Source organism: Bidens hawaiensis, unplaced genomic scaffold, assembly GCF_021521415.1.
Source record: "Bidens hawaiensis isolate Kalapana, Puna unplaced genomic scaffold, B.hawaiensis_p1.1 tig00008539_1, whole genome shotgun sequence".
NCBI classification, from domain to species: Eukaryota; Viridiplantae; Streptophyta; class Magnoliopsida; order Asterales; family Asteraceae; genus Bidens; species Bidens hawaiensis.
The window spans coordinates 644,966-660,725 of record NW_027491612.1 but is presented as its reverse complement, the minus strand read 5'-3'; the positions used below and the strand labels follow the sequence as shown (position 1 = coordinate 660,725).

The window sequence follows — 15,760 nt, the reverse complement described above, 5'->3', positions numbered from 1 at the left end:
ATTATTATTATTAGTGTTAATATTATTATTTGGTAAATAATATAAGTGATATATTTTATCCATGCTCATATTTTCAAGTAAATGGATTTTAAATAAATAATAACCGATATTAAGTATTATTAAACATTATATATGTTTTGATGGTTAATCATTTATAAAAGTTATACATATATATTACGGAAAAATTATTTGGACTTTTAAGCTAGCTCGATTTAGAAAAGAAAATAAATAAATGAATAAATAAATAAAATAATGTTTGTTTCATGTGATATATACAAAAAAATATTATAATATATATATATATATATATATATATATATATATATAGGGTTATGTTAGAATAAAAACTCACTTGAGTTGTGAAAACTCTATAAACCTATTCTCAATCACATGTTTTTAATTAAAGATTAAATCTTGTGGTGCACAATTAAAGTTAATAAAAAATTTTGAAGTTAATTTACACTTTCTCTCTCATGAAAACATAAATAAAAATTAGTAAAAAAATAGCAAAACATTTTTTTTAAAGTTTTCGATGTTTTGTATTAAATGTAACAACATATATTACATGTAACAAAAAAAATGATGTTACATAAGGTTTTCACGGGTTTTCACAATTCAAGTGGGTTTTCATTCTATACTTTGCCTATTTATTATATATATATATATATATATATATATGCTTTAAATTTTAATAATAAAATAGAAGGGTATGGTTGTAACTACCAATAGTTTCTCTCTCTTGTTAATTTAAGTACTAATTATTTAATCTTCTCTTTCCTTTCCAATACTAACAGATTTACATCTTTTTTATATTAATAATTTATTATTCTTTCTATCATTTATTTAATATATAAAACATACTCGCACTCATTTTTAAACTTTCCATGTATTTACATAAATTAAATCTTCATATTAATTATGTGTTTTTTTTCTTTTTTATATAAATGTAAAGCCTTCATATTAATCAATATATTTTTTAAAAGTGACCGTCTTCATATGTAAATCTTCAACATAGTATGTGCTTGTATTTTAATCATCTGTTTGCAATTAAAAAGTCGATTTTTGTGTATTTACATAAATGTAAGTGTAATACATATATTTAAAAATTCATACGCATCATCCATTTTTCAAACTAACAGTTTGTTTACGTATGTGTAAATCTTCAATGATGGTTTATTTACATATATGTTAATATTTTACATATACATAACTATGCTATCAACATATATATAAATCTTCAAACCGTTTGTTCGACGAAGGAGCTGTGAAATCTTTAATTTTTCGATCTTACTTAAACTGTTGGGTCATTAATCACTAAGGGGGTGAGAATTTATTTATTTTTTCATTCCCAGTATGAAACAAATAAAAATTTTCCTACAACATATGTATTTAATTGCAGAAAATTATTAAAAAAATAGCATAATTAAACTGGAAATGTGACGTCCAAGCATAAATACACTAACATGTCTTTTGAGTTACCAATCCATATGAATTATGCGCAAACAGCAATCACAAAAAATATCATGAATGCAAAAATAAAAAGTAGGATACACATCAAAATAATAAACAAATAAATAAATAAATAGCCTTAAATTAAACTCAAACGATGAGTAGTTAGTCCAGAAACCTTGTTTAAGAAATAAATTAATTGGTTAATATAGAAACATGGAACGATTAATAAGGGAATTAGGTGTGATGGTTTTAAATTTTTATTTTATGGTGTTCTAAATTACCCTTATGTTCAAATAAGATTATCCTTAGAAGTTATAGATTATTACTATTGTGCCATAATGTCTATAAACCATTGATTATGTGATCTAATGGTTAAGTTGAGTTCTTAAAGTTCTCACAAAAAATATGAGTTTTTAAATGATACTCATCCTAATGTTCAAATATATATATATATATATATATATATATATATATATATATGGGTGAGGATCCTAAGAGAACTATTGGTAAATTGAAAACTTTGAGAACCGTTTTGAACCACTAAGAATAATATTTAAAAAATTATAAAACAAAAAAAAACACGAAAATTTTAATAAAGTAAAAAAACCAAAATTCTTATATATATGTATGTGTGTGTGTGTGTGTGTGTGTGTATATATATATATGGGTGAGGATCCTAAGAGAACTCTTGGCAAATTGAGAACTTTGAGAACCGTTTTGAACCACTAAGAAAAATCTCTAAAAAAAATTTAAAAAATTATAAAACAAAAAAAAAACAAGAAAATTTTAATAAAGTAAAAAAACCAAAATTCTTATAATTTATTATGGTTTCATTAAAAAAACTAAAAAAAAACCGACTTTTTTTATTCGTATTATACCTATACACATATGCATACTTTCATTTAATCTCTAGTTTACGTAATATATACATATGTACATTATCATTTACCTTAAATTATACATATGTGTATAAAAAAACATATTTGTACGTATATGGACACATTATACATATATGTATATAATTTAGCTAAACCGAGAAATTTTTTTTTTTCGTTTTTTTTAATTCGTACTATACCTATACACATATGTATACTTTCACTTAATCTCTAGTTTACGTAATGTACACATATGTTAATTATCATTTACCTTAAATTATACATATGTTTATAAAAAAGACATATGTGTACATATTATACATATATGTAAATTTAGCTAAATCGGTAAAAAAAATTTCTCGGTTTTTTTATTTTTTATTTTTTAGAAACCAGGATGATAAATAAGAATTTTGGTTTTTTTACTTTTTTTTATTTTTGTGTTTTTTTTGTTTTATGATTTTTTTTTATTTTTAGGTTTTTTGTGATCCAAAATGGTTCTCATAGTTCTCAATTCCCAAAAAGTTCTCACATGATCCTGATCCTATATATATATATATACTAATTATGATTCATAAGTCCAAAAAGACTAGGAAACACAAAACCGAGGGTTTTGTTTAACAAGATAGCGTTTGTTTAGTGATATATAATTGTAATATTATCAATAATATGACTAAAAGAAAATTAAAAATGAGAAAAAAAACTTAAAACTGAGTCCAGGGAGTTCGAACCCACGCCTGGACCGATTCCAAGTGTTCTAACACACACCCACCACCACCAGGCTGGTGTTTCCATTTGTGAAAGATACCAGACCTAATAATATATAGGCATACATGATTTCATCCCAACTTCAATCATAAACCCTAGAATTTAAATCCATTCAATTGATTAGTGTTCGTTACAATTGATTTAGGGTTTTTGTTTCTAGGTTAAAAACGATTGGAAATCATATAATAATTACCAGGGACGTTAACGAATTGAGTGAAATCGGTGACTTAGGGTTGCGATTCTTACTTGAGATCGAAACAGGTTGTGGACGGCTTTGTTTATAACAAACCATAATAAAGAATAAAATAATCAAAGAAAGAAATGAAGAAATGAGAAAGAAAAGAGAAGAAGTAAAAGGAATAATGGAAAATGTAAAGGAAAATTCCATCCCACATTGGTGAAGGGAAGAAAATGGAAGGCTTCCACCATGGAATAAATAGAATTTCTAACTCTTGTCCCACATCGCTAGATTACAAAACTTGTAAGCCCTTTAAAAGGAATAGAGTTCACATGATAATATTCTTATGTGCCAAATCACACCCAGTAGTTCTAGCGGAGGGTGCGAAGCACCCGACGCGCACGGGCACGGCCTCGGGCGAAGTGCGATGGGCGCAATGTGGCGCTTTGATGACACATAGCTAGGGCTGACTCGACAAACCTACTGCAACTTCGTGATACGCGAAGATGCTTCGCGAGACACGTGGCATAGCTAGGGCTGACTCATGCTCAATTTCAAGTATAAATAGGGCTGAAATCTGGACGTCACAAATTGTTCAGTTTCATTTTCTCTCTCAAAATTTCTTATATATAAGGCTAGTATTATACCCGAGTAGTTGTAACGGTACCTCTCCGATTGAAAGAAACTTTTATAACACGAATTCAAAAGCTCTACCTAATCAAGGTATGACATTGTGCCATCGTGTAAAGTTTCATGTCTCGTGATTATCGTTATGATTATGGGTTTATACTAATAGAGATATACTACATTGTGCGTAATCTAGGTGCTTAACATCAGAATGCTTGTTAAATATAAACTTGCAAGGTGAGATATTCGAGTTTTTGTACAACTCACATTTGCGTGAGACAACTGATTTTCCAAAGCTGTCATGATGCTTTTCTAAATCTATTAAACTCATGACAGATAGTCCAAATATTTTCAAATGATTTTAAATACATTACAGTGATTAAGTCTCTGTAGACTTACGGGATGGTTACTACTGGTATTGTGAGGTTTTGTATACAAGGCTTGCCTACTGGGCTATTACACGTTACTTATTGGACAAGTGTTAGCCAATAAGTAATATGACCATAGTCACAGATACGGTCGAGTAACAAGTACCTTTCGGTAATTTGTAAGCAGGCAGATGTAAAAACATCTTAATGCTGTAACTGTAAAACGTGTCATTCATAAATGAATGTATTCACCAGTATTTCCTGTTGATCAAATATTTTTAAACATGTTTCAGGTGACTTGTTAGAGACAAATGAATGATGCCTGCGGGCTTCCAACTTAAATAAGTGGCTTGTCACTAAAATAAAGAAACATGTTTTGTAAATCGGGGTTTATCCCTATAAAACTTATGTTTTGTAACATCCCGAAATTTCAAAGTGATATTAATTATATTACTTACTAATAGAGGGAAAGTTTACTCGGGTTGTCAGGAAATAAATAATAGAGTAGGAGTTGGTATGAGTCGGGCTAGTGTTGGATTAATGGAGACGGGTTAAATGAGAATGGGCCTTAGGTCCATGGGATTTCAGGGATATAAATATCCCCTAAACCCAAAATATCTTTCATTCCTTATTCTCTCTAACACTCCAAAAACACACACACACCACCAACTTCGCCGGCGGCCCGGACGAGAGAAGACCGAGATCAGAGAGAGAGAGAGAGAGAGAGCGATTAGTTGTGTTAACAAGTTAAACGAGATCCAAACAAGCTCAAAAAGGTATGATTCTTGATCTTTGAAGTTTAAAGATCCAAGCTTTTTAGTGTATAAGCGACCGAAAATGGTCGGGAAGCGTAGTGGGTGATATTGAACCATAGAAAGGGTGTTAAAATCGCTCGAAATGCTGGAAAGAAACCGAACAGCGGCTGTCTGGGCAACTTCGCCTGCATCTGGGCAACTTCGCCTTCAAAGCGATGAACTTCGCCTGCAAGCTAAGTTCGCCTGATGAACTTCGCCTGCAAGCTAAGTTCGCCTGATGACAACTTCGCTGTAAAGCTAAGTTCGCCTAAGGTTTAACTTCGCCTAAAGCCAAGTTCGCCTGAGGTTTAACTTCGCCTAAAGCCAAGTTCGCCTCAGGTTTAACTTCGCCTAAAGCCAAGTTCGCCTAAGGTTTAACTTCGCCTAAAGCCAAGTTCGCCTGAGGTTTAACTTCGCCTAAAGCCAAGTTCGATTAGAAAATAAATTAAAAGCGATAAGTTAAAGTAAGCTAATACTAGGCCACCAGATTAGATCAGGCGAGTATTGATACGTGTAACTTGTACAGTCAGCCGAGCTCAGTTAAAGAAGGGATTTACAGCTATCAGAAAAAGAAGCAGAGTTCAGGTGAGTTTCTAGCCCCATTCCTTGTTATGTTTTCGGGGCTGTGTGCATACTCAATATGTTTGTTAATACACTTATCCTAAGAGATAAGTGTATGCCTTATGTGGATAATGTGAAATGTATGAATGATTGCTTGATGGTACGTGAACGATCTTCGGATATTGCACGTACTGTCAGGTTGTAACGCTATGTATAAGGTAAGTATGTTATGTATGTTTATGTGTATGAACATGATAGAGATAATAGAAGAAAGAAATGATAATGTATGGTTGTATGGTTACGAAAAGGGTACCGAGCCCTAATAATACTCGAGGTATGATGTATGGCTGTATGGTTACGAAAAGGGTACCGAGCCCTACTAATACTCGAGGTATGATGTATGGTTGTATGGTAACGAAGAGGGAATCGAACCCTACTAATATTCGAGAACTAGGGAACCGAACCCTACTAATATTCGATATTGCACGTACTGTCGGGATATAAATAAAGATATTAATATTGTATGTAATGTAAGGATGATGTATGAACATTATGAATGAAAGCTTGTCGGTACGTGAACGATCTTCGGATATTGCACGTATCGTCAAGGGAAGTGAATAGCTCCTTACATGGATATTAAATAATAACTTATAGATAGTGTTCCTTCTATGGAAAGTATAGTGTTCCTTCTATGTAAAGTATAGTGTTCCTTCTATGGAAAGTATAGTGTTCCTTCTATGGATAGTAAAGTGTTCTTTCTATGGAAAGTATACAGAGTGTTCCTCCTATGGAAATTTTATATAGTATGGTAATGGTAATGGTTTTTTTAATAGATATTACGTGACGATCCTCCTATGGATATTTATACAAGGGTAAGGTAGTAATATGTGTCTTCGGATACGGGAAGAAATATATGGGAATAAATTGTATGTTGCCTGATTAACTAGAACTCACTCAGCGTAGCTGACTTTTAGTATGCACGCAGGTGAGCTGATTATAGAGTTAGCATGAGGATGACACACGGCATGGATTGAACGGCTGGCATCTGAAGAAAGAAGTAAAGATGTTTTAAAAATAAAGTTTTGTGTTATGGTATCAAAGAAAAGATTTAATGTTTTGTAACAAATGATTGATGTTTTATATTCCGCGAAAAGTTTTAAAAAAACTCTGATTTGAAGAGCTGTGTTTATGAGTAAATCCGACGCTAAAGTAGGGTCACCGGGTTCGGGGCCTTACAAGTTGGTATCAGAGCAAAGTTCGAGAGATTTAAGCATCCTACATGCTTAGACTCGAACAGAGAATGGGATTTAAGTAAGAAAGGAAAGAAGATGCCAGTTCAAGAATGCCATGTGTCGCTCAAGCAAGATGAGTAAAGGTAAAGTGTATAATTAAATGATATATGTTAATGAGAAAGAAAGGATACGTGAACGGCAGGGATAGGAATAATTGATTGTTGAATTGGCTAACTGCTTAAGTAGAACCAGCACAAATAGACTCATAAAGGGAAGTGTATAGGACACGGAAAGTAACGTGATCAGCTAATCACAGCCGGCCACTGTGATTACTTGTTAGCCTTACTATCCTTGTACTAAACGGTTCCTGGAGTGATGATGTTTGTGTTTTCCCTTAGAATACAATGGCTGGAGCTGGAGACATTGTTGGAGCTGGAGGTCGCACCGGACGACGCGGCAGGCCTCGTCGTGTCCAGCAACCTTCGGTTGAGACAGCTTCCAACACCGAAGCTGAAGGAAGCGCAGCGGGAAGAAACCCGGAAAACAATGAAGGAGTTCAACTGGATCCCGCCATTCAAGCAGCTATTGTTCAAGCTGTGGCCACTGCTGTGAAGAATATTACCCCGGGAAGGTCTGCTGGAAGCCGTGAAAGAACTGTTGAAGGGGCAGGTGGTAATAATAGAAAGGATGACGAGAGGGAAAGGGGTGACTCAAGTGAGGTAAGATCTGTGAAAGATGATGATAGGAAGAGGGGCCGAGGCGGTTGCAACTATAGGTTCTTCAAAGGTTGTGACCCGCCTAAGCTGACTGGTTTAGGAGACGCAATCGCTACTCTTCAGTGGATAACCGCCATGGATAAGGTTATCCGCATTAGCGAGTGCCGTCCTGACCAAGCTGTCGGTTATGCCACCCAATCATTTGAAGATGAGGCTATGTATTGGTGGGAGAGTGTGGAGCAGAGGAAGACCCGTGAAGAGATCAAGGCGATGAGATGGAATGACCTAAAAGACATGGTGATGAAGAGGTTCTGCGCTGATACAGAAGTTGAAAGAGTGGAGATGAAGTTTCTGAACTTGAAAGCGGGAGAGATGACACAACGGGAGTATACTACTGAATTCAACCGCATGTCTAGGTTGGTACCTGACATGGTGAACACCGAAGCTAAAAGGATCAAGTGGTACGTAAGGGGACTTCCACGGAATGTTCGCACTTTGGTTAAGTCTAGTAAGCCCGCAACATTTGACTCGGCCGTGAAATTGGCCGAGATGATTTATGAGGACCTTGCCAGCTGTGAAGAGGAGAATATGGAACCGAAGAAAAAGAACCCAACCCCAGAACCAAAGGAAGCCAATGAGGTGGATCCACGCAAGAAGAAGGCAAGGCAGAAGGGGTTCACTGCTTGTGAAAAATGTGGGAAGAGACACTCCGGAGAGTGCAGAATGGGATTAGGTGTTTGCTACAGGTGTGGAAGAGCAGGACATTCCTCTTGGGAATGTAATGATTACCATAGGTGTCACAACTGTGGAGGACGTGGGCACCTAGCAAGGGATTGCAAGAAGCCAAAGGGAGGACATGAAGGAGAGAAGAGTGCTTGAGGTTAAACAGATTCCTCCGTATGCTTAGAGAAGCCATTCAAGAAGGCTAGATGCTAGCCATAAGTATTAAATCTATGTGTAACTTATTGATGACTCGATGCGTGTTGTTTTATGTTGAAGTTTAGACTGGTGTTTATTAATTATGGTACGAATTGTCTGAATGCATGTTAGTCATGATAAATTGTTGTGTTGTGATAGAGTGTCGACTTAGGCTTTAGCATTAATATGATATAAGACAAAGCCCCTTGAAGATCGAAACGAGACTTGGTACATTGAGGGCCTCATGGACAAGCTACCTTAAATAACTAATACACACGACCACCATTCGATGACTGCAAAGTCGGAAGTAAGAAGGGTAACTCAGAAAACGAAGGCGATTCAATAAAGCGTGTAAATATAAGAAGTTTTCCTTTTATAGGGAATAAGTTAGGTTTCGGGGACGAAACCTCTTTAAGGAGGGAAGACTTGTAACATCCCGAAATTTCAAAGTGATATTAATTATATTACTTACTAATAGAGGGAAAGTTTACTCGGGTTGTCAGGAAATAAATAATAGAGTAGGAGTTGTTATGAGTCGGGCTAGTGTTGGATTAATGGAGACGGGTTAAATGAGAATGGGCCTTAGGTCCATGGGATTTCAGGGATATAAATATCCCCTAAACCCAAAATATCTTTCATTCCTTATTCTCTCTAACACTCCAAAAACACACACACACCACCAACTTCGCCGGCGGCCCGGACGAGAGAAGACCGAGATCAGAGAGAGAGAGAGAGAGCGATTAGTTGTGTTAACAAGTTAAACGAGATCCAAACAAGCTCAAAAAGGTATGATTCTTGATCTTTGAAGTTTAAAGATCCAAGCTTTTTAGTGTATAAGCGACCGAAAATGGTCGGGAAGCGTAGTGGGTGATATTGAACCATAGAAAGGGTGTTAAAATCGCTCGAAATGCTGGAAAGAAACCGAACAGCGGCTGTCTGGGCAACTTCGCCTGCATCTGGGCAACTTCGCCTTCAAAGCGATGAACTTCGCCTGCAAGCTAAGTTCGCCTGATGAACTTCGCCTGCAAGCTAAGTTCGCCTGATGACAACTTCGCTGTAAAGCTAAGTTCGCCTAAGGTTTAACTTCGCCTAAAGCCAAGTTCGCCTGAGGTTTAACTTCGCCTAAAGCCAAGTTCGCCTGAGGTTTAACTTCGCCTAAAGCCAAGTTCGCCTGAGGTTTAACTTCGCCTAAAGCCAAGTTCGATTAGAAAATAAATTAAAAGCGATAAGTTAAAGTAAGCTAATACTAGGTCACCAGATTAGATCAGGCGAGTATTGATACGTGTAACTTGTACAGTCAGCCGAGCTCAGTTAAAGAAGGGATTTACAGCTATCAGAAAAAGAAGCAGAGTTCAGGTGAGTTTCTAGCCCCATTCCTTGTTATGTTTTTGGGGCTGTGTGCATACTCAATATGTTTGTTAATACACTTATCCTAAGAGATAAGTGTATGCCTTATGTGGATAATGTGAAATGTATGAATGATTGCTTGATGGTACGTGAACGATCTTCGGATATTGCACGTACTGTCAGGTTGTAACGCTATGTATAAGGTAAGTATGTTATGTATGTTTATGTGTATGAACATGATAGAGATAATAGAAGAAAGAAATGATAATGTATGGTTGTATGGTTACGAAAAGGGTACCGAGCCCTAATAATACTCGAGGTATGATGTATGGCTGTATGGTTACGAAAAGGGTACCGAGCCCTACTAATACTCGAGGTATGATGTGTGGTTGTATGGTAACGAAGAGGGAATCGAACCCTACTAATATTCGAGAACTAGGGAACCGAACCCTACTAATATTCGATATTGCACGTACTGTCGGGATATAAATAAAGATATTAATATTGTATGTAATGTAAGGATGATGTATGAACATTATGAATGAAAGCTTGTCGGTACGTGAACGATCTTCGGATATTGCACGTATCGTCAAGGGAAGTGAATAGCTCCTTACATGGATATTAAATAATAACTTATAGATAGTGTTCCCTCTATGGAAAGTATAGTGTTCCTTCTATGGAAAGTATAGTGTTCCTTCTATGGATAGTAAAGTGTTCCTTCTATGGAAAGTATACAGAGTGTTCCTCCTATGGAAATTATATATAGTATGGTAATGGTAATGGTTCTTTTAATAGATATTATGTGACGATCCTCCTATGGATATTTATACAAGGGTAAGGTAGTAATATGTGTCTTCGGATACGGGAAGAAATATATGGGAATAAATTGTATGTTGCCTGATTAACTAGAACTCACTCAGCGTAGCTGACTTTTAGTATGCACGCAGGTGAGCTGATTATAGAGTTAGCATGAGGATGACACACGGCATGGATTGAACGGCTGGCATCTGAAGAAAGAAGTAAAGATGTTTTAAAAATAAAGTTTTGTGTTATGGTATCAAAGAAAAGATTTAATGTTTTGTAACAAATGATTGATGTTTTATATTCCGCGAAAAGTTTTAAAAAAACTCTGATTTGAAGAACTGTGTTTATGAGTAAATCCGACGCTAAAGTAGGGTCACCGGGTTCGGGGCCTTACATGTTTGTATAAAAATGGGTTTTTATCCCAGTTTATGAAATAAGAATTATGGTGTTTTTATAACTCTGATTAATTTTCCTAACTATGGTTCTGATGAAATATTCCGCTGCAAATAATTTTAATAAACATCGATACCACCACTCAACGTTCGCGGCTCCCCTCCCGGGGTATAGGGATCGGGGCTGTGACATTGTTAATCGCAATTAGGTTAGGGCTTTTGATCGCGATGATGTGGGGATTGTGTGGATGAGTTTAATTGAGTTATTACATGGTATATATAGTGTAACAGGTCCGATTTGGCCGCGGTTTGTAATTAATTGAATTCATTATCAATTCGTTGTCATTTACTATGTTTAATGAGTTGGTATGACGCGTTTAAGGGTCAAGGATGATTTGGTATGATCTAATTCCATGATTAAGGCCAAGCATTATGGTGCAAGAAGAGGGAGATGTCGGTGGTGATGGTGAGGATGGAGGGAAACAAAAACAATTTGTTTTAAATTGCGATATGGTCCTTAGTCTATAGTTGGGGATGGGGATGCAAGAATGGTAAAATGTCTGTTTTAGGGTGGTTTATGCAATAAACTCAAAGTTATATCACTAATTTAAATAAATAAAGAAAGAAAAAAAAATATATACTTATAAATGTGCGATTTTTGTTGATGATATACCCGACTACGAACCGGGTCGGGTATGATTACAAATATGAGTAAATCGAAAACCTGAAATGTTACAGAAATCTAGTGACTTCATTGGGAATGGGGGCAACCACATCGCAACACGTAGGATTCTACCGGTTTAGTTTATATATATTATAGATATAAATAAATAAAACAATATATTTACTTATTCAATAAATAAAACAACCAAGAGTCGATAGATTGAAGCTCTTTGTATAAACCTAGACGCCATAGCCAGCCAAGGGTGAGTCAAGAGAAACGATGGCCAAACCAAAACCCCATGGCCGCCATAATAATAATAATAATCTTAAACCCAAAAGCAAAAGTAAATCGTCAAAGAAGCTTAAAAAACCCAACCACCAATCGCCACCGCCAGCGGCTCCTGAATTGTTGACTATCCCTTCGCAGCAGCTTCAGTTTTTCATTCAGCAGTATCAATCAGCAAATGGGATTCAACTCTCTTCTCTCGAACTTGAATCTTTTACAGGTACTATTAATATTAATATTCAAATTCAATAATAATGAATACAGTATACACTTTGTGGTTACTGGGTTATGTGTTGGAAATAATATTCGTGGTTCAATTGCACCTCTATTTGTAATTAATAATAAATCACTTATGTCGCATGCGTTTATAAAAATTAACAAAGGGTCTGATTTTGATCGAAATGTGATGCTTATTTATTTCTGGAATAAAGAGCGTTTAAAATGAATTGAGCAGATTCATGTATTGTGAAGCTATCTGAAAGTGTACCACAAGATATGAATAATTTAAGTCAACATATGAAAGCTTCATTTGGATCATCTTGGAAACAAGCCTTGTGTGGGAAAGCTTGTGACCCCGGGAGTCCCACTCTGCTTACAATTAGTTTATCCGCTTTAAGATCCCTCCAACTTTTCAGGTACAAATCGATATTATACTTTGTGAAATATGTTTGATATTTAAAATTCATTTTTTGAAAATGGTGAAATAAAACTGTTTTTATATCCCATACTTGAACCTACTTTGACCCTGCTTGCTGTCCGCGCATATATGTGTGAACACTCGAATGGGCAAAAGTGAAATTGCACTAATTTTGACGTTATTTTACTAATCTCATGAAAATAACGTTAAAAGTGGCGGAAGGTTAATCAGACGTTATTTAAATTTGATTTTTTGAAAATGGTGAAATAAAATTGTTTTTATAATCCCCTGTGGCCTGTAGTACACAGGTTGAATAGTGACAATGATATGATTCATAAATCTGGAAATATTTTGTATGACTGAAATTACATATAACAATAAAAATGAAAAGTTATGAATTTTAGATTTTTGAAATTTTCAAGAATAGAACAATGGATAAAGTCAGTTAAACAGAAATACTTGGGAAGATTTGATTACCATTGTACATAGTTTGCCCTTTAACAAACTGTCTAAATAACTTTATCAAATAACTTTTAAAACATTAAACTTCAAGAGTAATGCATACAACATAGTTTAAAGTGAATAATATAATTGCTTAGAAGACAAAATTTTCTTAAAGAGAGTTCTTACATACCTACCGGAATTACTATTTTATATATAGTTTGTCTAGATTATTTACTGGTATGTTATACAGTACAATTTTTACCGTACATGTGTGATAAATACGATATATACAAAGTTTGACAACAAATCCGAGATCATAGACATGTGTTATATCTTATGAATTCTTAACGTTTTTTTATTAATCTACGTCACATCTTATAAATCATTTCAGCTCTTGCAAAGCTCATTTCTATTAGATAATTAAAATGTTGTATATTTTTTACTTACAAAAAATGTTGTGTTTAAGTTTTGAAACATATTATCTTTGATTAATTTACATCGAAATAAATCTTTTGATTTATTGCAACATTTATTTGTAGAAATAAAAAATTGCTGACGATTTTCTTTACAAAAAAAAATTGTTTTTTCTTAGATATATTGCTAATCAATGGTGAATATATGTCTATTATGGTTTCCTATGAAGGATTGATTCCTTATTTGAGTTGAGATCGATGGATACAAAGAAGAAAGTAGTAAATGTAAAGTTGAAAAGTTAACTGCATAACTTAGAAACAGGTGGGAATCCACTAATATGTAAAATGGGCTAGACGTTTTAGGCAGGAAAACAATAGTGAGGAGGTATAGAAACGCGACATGTGGCACCTATGATCCTGCTTTATTTTAGAGTAGAAAGATTTTTAAGCCATACTTAGAATTGTGAGTACCTTTTAACTGTTACACGCTTTTTCTTGATTGCGAATCTGCAGGGCTTTGAAGCCTTTTACTAAAGAGTGTCCTGCTGCCAAACTTTTCGCCAAGCATTTGAAGATCGAGGAACAGGTAACACATACTTTTAACAACCTTACTCAACACTTGTTGGTAGCTGATGCTGATTATCAAAATGGGAATTTATTTTTGTATTATAGTATATATTTTTATATTGGTGGTGGGGTGATATCTCTGCTGGTCTTTGATTCACCTTCATTAACTTTTTGAATGATAGTTTTTTAACAACCCTCCAATGTGTGCGCGCGCAAAATATTTTAATAAGTACACACTTATAAAGAGTGATGTTTTTTTTTCTGAATATTGAATTTATATTTCAGATTGTTTGAAATTGTCTGTAAATATAGAATATTTTCTTATGCATGTTTGCTGTTAATCATGTGGTTCATATGATGTTGCCTTCAGGTTGCTTGTTTAAAGAATCATGTCAATGCTGCTTGTGGAACGCCAAGCAGGTAGACTAGTTGCTGATGCATTGTTGTCTTTATATTCATTTTATTTGTTTGATATATCAATGCCTAATAATTCTTTGTTTCAGGATCAAAAAATTAATTGACATGGAAGCGTTGGGCCTGTCACGATTATCAGTTGTTGTGTTCGATATGCATACAGATGTCAAGGGATATTCTCTATTTAACATCCCTCAAATCAGGTTTAGTTTCCAACTAATGTAATTTTGTTTTATTGTCTTATGATTTGGTAGCACGGGTTATGTGCGATTTTTGATGGATTTAAATATTTATTATTCTGCAGGGACGAGTTTTGGGAATTGTACACAACCCACTTTCACCAGAGACTTTTAAATGGCAGTCTTCGCATATGTCTCTACGGTACCATTGATGCTAACAATTTCAAAAGAAGATTAAAGGGAAAATCAGATGCCAACGAGTGAGCAATCGCCTTAAATTCATATAGGTATGTTAGACCTTTATGTTGGCACACAAATAAAACATGACTTGGTGGTGGGAATTTTGACCCGTTATGGGTTATGTTTTATCTCTAACCGATCAAACGTGTTAAGCTAGTTAAAAGGATTTAATGAAAAAAGAAAATGGGTCAAATGAGCCAAGAAATTTCAGTATATAGAAACATCATGGATTGCTAGCATAAAAGAAGTGTCGTTTTTGTTATCATGTTTATCAAGTAATTCATTTTATTTTTAAAAAAATGGATAAAAAGGTGCCAGGCCAATCATACCTGACATGTTTTGATCTATATAAATGATTTGTTTTGCCCGTTACCCAATATTCCTAAATTTTGTTTATGTTTTCATGTTTTGTGCATCTTCAGGTTTTTAGTGGATACTCAAAGGCCAGGCATGTGTGACGATGAATGCTATTAGGAATGCATAGAAGACAACAACGACGACTTGAAAACATGAGAATTGAGGTCTGAATCCAAAAACAAAAAAAGGGAAAAAAGAAAGCTTTAAAATTCTGGTTATTCATTCTGTTTGCATTGTTAAACCAACTGTAGTGAACTTTTGGCTTAAAATTTTCCTTTTTGTACTATTGGTTATGGTAACAATTTTCAAAGAATGGATTATACATACTCATGTGGTTTGATACCAACTTTCTTATTTGAACCGGACTCTTAAATAGTGAAAACTGAACGAACCGTGTTAGCATCTTATTCGAATGTGATTTTCACACTGAAGACGAAGAACACGTCTCTCTCCAAGTTTAGGTCCTATACTTGGTAATTTTGAAGTTATAGTATAATCTCATTCCTTATTTCTATATGTTTGTAGGGAAGA

At 34.5% G+C, this 15,760-nt stretch overlaps 1 protein-coding gene across 1 annotated transcript; it reads left to right on the top strand.

Moving 5' to 3' along the window:
- Nucleotides 1–11,972: 11,972 nt before the first annotated feature.
- Nucleotides 11,973–15,417, top strand: LOC143529393 (uncharacterized). The gene is made up of 7 exons (XM_077025204.1): nucleotides 11,973–12,198; nucleotides 12,433–12,613; nucleotides 13,986–14,058; nucleotides 14,410–14,459; nucleotides 14,543–14,656; nucleotides 14,758–14,919; nucleotides 15,295–15,417. Exons 1-6 carry the CDS (start codon nucleotides 11,973–11,975, stop codon nucleotides 14,894–14,896), a joined length of 783 nt encoding a protein of 260 aa, XP_076881319.1. The 3' UTR covers nucleotides 14,897–14,919; nucleotides 15,295–15,417.
- The last annotated feature ends 343 nt before the right edge of the window (nucleotides 15,418–15,760 follow it).

Excerpts from the sequence above, each read along its gene's own strand:
- LOC143529393 (XM_077025204.1), top strand. The coding sequence starts at position 11,973 with ATGGCCAAACCAAAACCCCATGGCCGCCATAATAATAATAATAATCTT. Across the intron at positions 14,059-14,409 it reads ATTTGAAGATCGAGGAACAG|GTTGCTTGTTTAAAGAATCA; the intron begins GTAACACATACT and ends TGTTGCCTTCAG. Across the intron at positions 14,460-14,542 it reads GCTTGTGGAACGCCAAGCAG|GATCAAAAAATTAATTGACA; the intron begins GTAGACTAGTTG and ends TCTTTGTTTCAG.